At 37.0% G+C, this 9,077-nt stretch overlaps 1 protein-coding gene across 1 annotated transcript in view; it reads left to right on the top strand.

Moving 5' to 3' along the window:
* The window catches only part of LOC119592959 (follistatin-like), a gene marked incomplete in the record, with an annotated part of 123,850 nt that overhangs the window by 67,067 nt on the left and 47,706 nt on the right, over positions 1 to 9,077 (top strand). Inside the window, 1 exon segment of the mRNA XM_037941878.1 lies at positions 1,060 to 1,275. Within this exon segment, the coding sequence (XP_037797806.1) occupies positions 1,060 to 1,275 (216 nt within the window).

Raw genomic sequence — 9,077 nt, forward strand, 5'->3', positions numbered from 1 at the left:
ATTTTTACTGGTATTATCATTGTTATCATTGTTTTCGTTCAGACAGACTTTTAAAATCATTTAATGGAAAGCAGTTGATTAAGAAATCTCGCAGTACATCATCATCATCTTAAGATAGGTATAAACTATCGAAAGTTTTATGGCGGGCAGTAACCTAAGCATAAAGGCGAATAGTCAAGTCCTCTGCCAGGTTTATGCAATTATGCAGATCCACACGTGCAAGGAGAATGCAGTGACAGTGATAAAGAACAGGTCATGTCTCCAAATTTACTACTGGCAACAGCTCATGCGACTGTGTTCTCTAATAACTGATGAATAAAGCATGCATTTTGACACAGGCACGCACTCATACATAGGATTAGTCATTTTACACATGTTCTCTCTCTCTCTCTCTCTCTCTCTCTCTCTCTCTCTCTCTCTCTCTCTCTCTCTCTCTCTCTCTTTTGGGGGGAGGAGGGGGGCTTCTACTTTCTCTTTCTCTTTCCTTTTTTTGTCTTTTCTCTCTCTTTCTCTTTCTCTTTCTTCTTTTTCTACTCTCTCTCTCTCTCTCTCTCTCTCTCTCTCTCTCTCTCTCTCTCTCTCTCTCTCTCTCTCTCTCTCTCTCTCTCTCTCTCTCTCTCTCTCTCCTCCTCCCTCCTCCTCCTCCCTCCCTCCCTCCCTCCCTCCCTCCTCCCTCCTCCCTCCCTCCCCTCCCTCCCTCCCTCTCTCTCTCTCTTCTCTCTCTCTCTCTCTCTCTCTCTCTCTCTCTCTCTCTCTCTCGTTCTCTATGTGTGTTTGTATTCCTCTATCCACCTGTCTATCCATTTACATGCCTATCCTCTTAAATAAATGTAAATATTACATTCCGACAGCAAGAACATCTATCATTAAACGAAGCGATGATAACAGTACAAACGAGAAAGGAAACGGAAATAAACGGAGAACAATGTACAAGAAAAAAAAAAAATAAATAAATAAAAAATAGAATAAACAATATAAAAGCAGAAAGAAAACACACGACATGAAAGAAGTAACGCGATGGACGCAATCAGACTCAACGCCATCTATCTTTCGTTCCAGAATCCGGCTCCTGCTGGAAACTCCGGCGTTCGGATGGATACTGCGGCCGCCTCCTTCGGGCTAACGTGACGAAGGAATCCTGCTGCTTCGGGCGTCACCGCAGGGGCTGGAGTGGATCGTCCGCGCTCCCTTCGCCGGGGTCCTTCGCCTCCAACTCCTCCAGCAGGAATTCGGTCATCAGCGACCCCCCGCCGCCGATGTGCGCGCCGTGTGCCCGTGAGTGTTTGGGCTGCGAGCGAGTTTTTTTTTCTTTTTTTTTTCTTCTTATTTTTGTTGATTTTTTTGTTTTGTTTTGTTTATTTCCCTTTGTTGGTATTATTCATTCATTTTGTTTTACTTCGCTTTTTCTTTTTAGTTCTTTAATTTTTTTTTATCTATCTATAAATACACACACACAGATACACACACACACACACACATACACACACACACACACACACACACACACACACACACACATATATATATATATATATATATATATATATATATATATATATATGTACATATATATATATAATATATAATATATGTATATATATATATATATTATATATAGATATATATATATATATATATATATATATATATATATATATATATACATATATTTGTGTGTGCGTAAATTTATATGTTCCGTCAATTCGTCTCTTTGAATCTGTTTTGTGTATTACTTCTGTTCTTCTTTATTCATTCGATTTTAACGAATCATTGACTTTTCATTTTTTTAAAATCTGTATCATGAAAATAATTTTCATTTCTGTTCATTTGATTTCCACAAGGAGTTCATTAATTTCATTCTTTTTTTCTGTTTATCTATCTATCTATCTATCTATCTATCTATCTATCTATCTATCTATCTATATACATATAATTTCTTTCTTTCTTTCTTTTCTTTTTCTTTTTCTTTTCTCTATTCGTTTATTCGTTCACACGAAGAGATCTGCTCTCCTTTACTCTCCTTCTTTATTATTTTTTCTTTTCATTCTTTCTTTCTATTGAAATTACACGTCATTAATTTTGTTCACGTGTTCGTATGAGTGGAATTTGTCTTTGCATCCTTGTCTCTCTCTCTCTCTCTCTCTCTCTCTCTCTCTCTCTCTCTCTCTATCTCTCTCTCTCTCTCTCTCTCTCTCTCTCTCTCTCTCTCTTCTCTCTCTCTCTCCTCTCTCTCTCTCTCTCTCTCCTCTCTCTCTCTCTCCTCTCTCCTCTCTCCTCCCCCCCCCCCTCTCTCCTCTCTCTCTCTCTCTCTCCTCTCTCTTCTTTCTCTCTCTCTCTCTCTCCCTCTCTCTCTCTCTCTCTCTTCTCTTTCTCTCTCTCTCTCTTTCTCTCTCTCCACACAGTTTCCTATTGTTTTTGATAAGCTGTTGACATTATTAAATGTTACTGTCGGCAGTTTGGATATTACTTTTTATCACTAATATTATTTTGAGATTTGGGTTTGATATGTAAATCGAATTCACCTTTTTATTCACCAATCACCCACTTTCATTCACATTTAATCTCAACCTTTTGATCACCATCATCAACATCCTCGCCTTAGATTTTTTTTTTTTTTTAATGTATAATTTGCTTCCGGTCCTATGGTGATATATCAAGGAAATCAGTTTAATTGAACAATAATCATTACAGATTTCGGTCACTGTCACCTTGTTCACTATAATACACAACACCAGCGCTTTATTATTTTGCTACACCATTACGCTAACAATTGTTATAATATCCTCCTCTTGCCACGAATAACAATAACAACAACACCTATCTACACCAACAACAGCGACAGTGATAACAACAACAGCATCCACCAACAACATCCACCATCGCCAACCACAACAGTGATAACAATAAAAGTGATAACAATAACAATATCACAACAATAAGAATAGCAACAATAATATCAGGAACCACGTGAGAACAAAAACAGTTATAAGAATGTCCACCACAAAGACGATCAAGAACAACAACATCAGTAAAACCAGACACCACATTCACCACCAACAAAACACCAACACACCACCACCACCTTGTAACAACTCCACCACCAACCATGAACAACAACAAAAACAAAACACCACCATTAACAAAAACAACAACACCATTAACACCACCACCACCATTAACACCACCACCATTAATAACACGACCACCACCACCATTAACAACACCACACCGTTAATAACACCACCACCACCATTAACAACACCACCACCACAATTAATAACACCACTACCATTAACACCACAACCACCATTAACACCACCACCATCACCATTAACACCACCACCACCATTAACACCACCACCACCATTCGCAACACCACCACCACCAACAATTAACAACAGCAAAACATCACCATTAATAAAGACAACAACGCGAACAACAGCACTAACAACACACAACAACAGCACTAACAATAACAACAACAGCACTAGCAACAGCAAACAACAGGAAGGCAAGAGACGAAAACCGCCCCTTTCGCAGAACAAATGCTTTCATTTAGCCACCAGCCTCCGCAGGTGCAGCAGAGATGGCCTCGCCCCTCGATCTGTCACCCATAGACCATCTGCTGTGCCCGGGGGGTGATGAAATGCCGGGGAGGGGGGGGGGGAGAGGGGATGGGGAGAGAGAAAAATGATGGGAGGAGATAAGATGAGGGAGAAAGGGTGTGGAGGACGAAAAAGGTGGGGAGGTGGAAAGTGATGGGGAGGGGGAAGGGTGGGGAGGTGGAAAGTGATGGGGAGGGGGTAGGTTGGGGGAGAAAAGGTGTAGAGGAAGAAAAAGGTGGGGAAGTTGAAAGTGATGGTGAAGGGGTAGGATGCGGGAGAAAAAGTGAAGAGGATGAATGAGGAGAATGAGTGGGGAGAATGTAAAAGGTGGGGGGTGTAGGGTTGGGGAAAGAAAATAGGAGAAAGAGAAGAGAGAAATATAGGAGAGGAGGAGAAGATGGATGCATGACAATGATAATAATAATTATAATAATAATAAAAGCTGATAATGATAGTAATGATAATATTAAAGATGATGATGATAAAGACGATAATGATAATAATGAAAACACTGATAACGAAAAAAAAACAGAAATGAAAAAGAAATAACGAAGAACGAAAAAAAGAGAAAAAAATACAGTTACTATATAACAGAAACACGAGCACCATGAAATGCATTATAGAGAAAGAAAGAAAAAAGAAAAAAACGATTTATGATTTAAAATACATCCAACGCAGAATGAGGAATGAAACTATACAATTATAAGAAAGAGAGAAAGTGGGCTATTGAATTGCGTGATAACAGAGAATTGACGGTAATTGATGATGATCAAAGAGTCATCTTTATTAAAGTCATCTTGTTTATTTTTTTACATATGTCTATTTTGCCGCAAATGAATTCATTGATGACTTTGAGGATGTGGTTGTATTGTTATCATTATCACTAATGTCATTATCATTATTATTATTATCACTGTCACTATCGTTATTATTATTATTATCATTATTATTATTATTATTGTTATTATTATTATTATTATTTTTATTAGTAGTAGTATCATTTACAGTAGTAGTAGAAGTGGCACTTTTATAATGATGATGTTGATGATAATGATGATGATGATGACGATGATAATGATGGTGGTGATGATGATTATGATGATGATGATGATGATGATGATGATGATGATGATGATGATGATGATGATGATGATGATGATGATGATGATGATGGTGATGATGATGATAATAATTATTATTTATCAATATTACTATTATTATCATTGATAGGCCGCGGTGATCGAGTGGTTAGAGCATCGGACTCAAAGACTGTCTCGACGGCAATCTGAGTTCAAGGGTTCGAGTCACCGGCCGGCGCGTTGTTCCCTTGGGCAAGGAACTTCACCTTGATTGCCTACCTAGCCACTGGGTGGCCAAGCCAGCCCAAGTCAGTGCTGGTTCCAAGCCCGGATAAAATAGAGAGAATGATTACCTGAAAGGTAACACCGGCACTCTCCGTGGAAAGGAACTGGGGACCCTACCACGTACTCACTCCAAGAGCATCACTACATGAAAAATACAATTATCATGCTGTGACCACGGCGGCTCAGACATGAACCTACCGTTAAGAAAAAAAAAAATATTATCATTATTATTATTGTTGTTCTTATTATTAATACTATTATATTATTATTATTATTATTATTATTATTATTATTATTATTATTATTATTATTATTATTATTATTTTTTATCATCATTATGACCATTATTACCATCATCATCTCATCATCATCTATCTCATCGTCATCATCATCATCATCATCATCATCTCATCATCATCATCATCATCATCATTATTATTATTATAAAAAAAATAATAATGATAATAATAATAATAATAATAATAATAATAATAATAATAATAATAATAATAATAATAATAATAATAATAATAATAATAATAATTATATTATTATTATTACTATAATAATAATAATAATAATAATAATAATAATAATAATAATGGTGATGATGATGATGATGATGATGATAATGATGATGATTATTATTATTACTATTATTATTATTATTATGATTATTATTATCATCATTATCATTCTTACTATTATCATCAGGATTGTTATTATAATAATTATTGCAATTATCAACATTATCATTATTGCAATTGTTATCATTATTATCATTATCATTATTGTTATCATCATTATCGTTATATTCGTCATCATCATCATTATTAATATCATTATCATTATATTACACTGAAGAGTCTAACGGACAACTCCGTGATGCAAATTGGCAAGAAGGTTACCTAATCTTCAAGGACTCTTCTTAGGAATCTAATCAGAGTTCAGTAAAACACCCTTCTCTATCTCGGCCAAACTTGTCTGAATCCCAGTGTCTTTTTGTCGCATTTCGAATCCAGTTTGGCACAGCTCCTCGTGAACCAAATACGGATACAACAGGAAGTATCACCGCGGTCGAGTTCCCCTGTGTGTTTAGTCCTCGAAATAGATCTCGATGTATGGACATTTTTCCCCACCCCCTTTTTTGTGTGTTCCGTTGTGTTGTGATATGCAATGGCAGTGTCGATCGTTTTGCGTACCTGGTCCTCTTTTTATCTATTATAATCATATCGGGCCTTTTAGCTCTAATTTCGTGGTCAGTTTGGATGGAAGAATCTCATAGGATCTTGCATTTTTTGGTCCCTTTTTTATCAAACTAGTTGGTTCTTACTGATACCGTGTTTCTGGAATTTCGATGTTACATTTCCTACAGACTTCTCCTTGAATCTTACGACCTACGTGGTTCATGTCTTCTTGTACTGTCCCTCTGTGCTAATTGTGTGGACTTGTTTGAGAGGCGGGTTTATTATGCCTTCATCAACTACCTCACACAGCCTGGACTGACTTTCAACTCAAGATTGGTCTGTTTTAGCTTTGATTCAATCTCTTTTTACTTCCTAGTTCTCGAACAGCTATTACAAGCTTTCCGTCTCTCTGTTAATTCTTGTTCTTCTCAGCCACTGTCACTACTGATACTTTCGACTTGCCTTAGATATTGAACATGGGGTAATATTGCCTTTCCAGCTTTCCTTCCTCTTATTTTCTCGTCGTTAGCGTCCCTTTTATATTTATCTTACGTACTTTTCCTGCTGTAATTACTAACTTCTTATTAACTTATTATTAACTTATAATTGAAATATTATCTTGTCAACTTCTATTAGTTATATTCAGCCAGTCCAGCCAAGGCCTCTGTGATAGAGCTGTCAGCTTCTGTCAAACCCTTCCCTTTCTGTTGCTGTTGATGCTGTTGTTGTTATCATTATTGACACTATCTTTATCATCACTATTACTATTATCACTATTATCGGCATCATCATTAAGATTGCCTTGTTTGTTTTCAGGGTTATTGCATTTAATGATTTACTGATTTAATGTTGTAATTGAAATTATTATTCCATAACCACTAGTATTATTTGATGACAAATTTCATTACCCATACTACTGTCATACAAGTAACGAGGATGATAATGATAATGATGGTAAAAACAGTAATGATAATGAGAATAGCGATCATAGTAATAGTAATAGTAATACTAGTACTGATGGTGCTAACTACAATACTGATGATAATAAGAATGATGGTTATGATGATAATGGATATAGAATGGTGATGTTGATAATATAAAAAAGAACGAGAGTAATAATGGTAACAAGAACGATAGAATGATAATAATGACAATGGCAAATACGATACGATGATTATCACTATTATCATAATCACAAATCTTATTACCAGCACAGCACCACCATTAGTATTCGTCATCATCAGTTTATCATCGCTAAGATACCACAACGCACTGTATTTACCTTCCCCTCTGCCCCCAACCATCCTCCCCCTCCTCCCCCTTCCCCTTCCCCTCCCCCTCCACTCTCTCTCTCTCAAAAAAAAAAGAGAGAGAGAAAAAAAAAGATGACTGAACTCTCTCTTTACGACGAGAATACCAAGAGAATCAATTACAATAATAGACAAGCCAGATTAGGACCTTGGTGTGTGGCTAATATATACTCTAGGAATGAAAAGTACGAGAGAAGAGGAGGGAGAGGAGGAGGGAGGGAGGGAAGGAGGGGGGAGGAGCGCGCGTGTGTGTGTAGGTAGAAGGATTTAGGGGAAGGGGAGAAGACAGGGGAGGGGAGAGGACAGGGGAGGGGAGGGGGGAGGATAAGAAGGAGAGAGGAGAGGAGAGCTAACGGTAGGGGGAGGGGGAGGGGGTAGGGTAGTGCTAAGGGAACGGGTGTAAAAGGAGGAAGGGAGGACAGGGATGGTGAGGGGGGGGAGTAGAAGGGGTGAAGGGGAGGGGGGAGGGTAGGGAAAGGGGAAGGGAAGAGTGAGGTCAGCTGTTATGAATGGTTGCTGGGTCCCTGATATAAGATCTTATTTTTTCTGAGGGGGGAGGGGGTATAAGGGGGGAGAGGGAGGTAGGGACGTAGGGGGAAGGAGAGGGGGGGAGTAGGATCTGAAGGGGAAGAGGTTTCAGGTTAAAAGCAGGCGAGTCATGCAACTTTAGTGGGGAAGAGAGAGAGAGAGAGAGAGAGAGAGAGAGAGAGAGAGAGAGAGAGAGAGAGAGAGAGAGAGAGAGAGAGAGAGAGAGAGAGAGAGAGAGAGAGAGAGAGAAAATGAAAAGAGAGAGAAAGAGAGGGGGGGGGACTAGATAACATAGACAGACAGATAAATAGACAGATAGACAAACAGATAGATAGACAGAAATAGAAAAAGGGGGATTGGGAGTGGGGGTCCAAGAAAGAGGGGGGGGGGACTTAAGGAAGGGGAGTAGAGGGGAGAAGGAAGGGAGTAAAAAACTTTGTTGCCATCAAATTATAGCAAATCTCGGAGCTAGCTTGATAGGTTACCTCTACTGTATATATATATATCTATCTTTTTACCTTCCTCTTTCATTTATCTCTCTCTCTTTTTTTATTATTATTATTTTTTCTAAATTTACTATTATTATTTTTTCTTTTGCTGATGGCTGTTGAGTCATGTAACTTCCGAAGTTTGTACAGGAAGGGGGTTCGGGGGAGGGTGTTACGTACCTGATCAGAGGATGGAGGTGTGTGGCATAAACAGAGGTACCTTTTAACCTCTTTATTGATTTTTTATTCATCTATCTTTATTACTGTAAATGTTATTAATGTAATTATCCTCTTTTATCTTTATATTTTTTCTTATTCTGTCTTTATTATTATTATCATTATTATTATTATTGTTATTATTATTACTATTATTATTATTATTATTATTATTATTATTATTATTATTATTATTATTATTTTTATTATTATGATGATGATGATGATGATGATGATTATTATAATAATAATTTATTATTATCGTTGTTATTATCGTTGTTATTATCATTATTATTATTATTGTCATTATTGTTATTGTTGTTGTGATTGTTATTGTTATTATTCTTATTATTATTGTTTATTTGTTATTTTATGTAAT

Source organism: Penaeus monodon, chromosome 1, assembly GCF_015228065.2.
Source record: "Penaeus monodon isolate SGIC_2016 chromosome 1, NSTDA_Pmon_1, whole genome shotgun sequence".
Lineage (NCBI taxonomy): Eukaryota > Metazoa > Arthropoda > Malacostraca > Decapoda > Penaeidae > Penaeus > Penaeus monodon.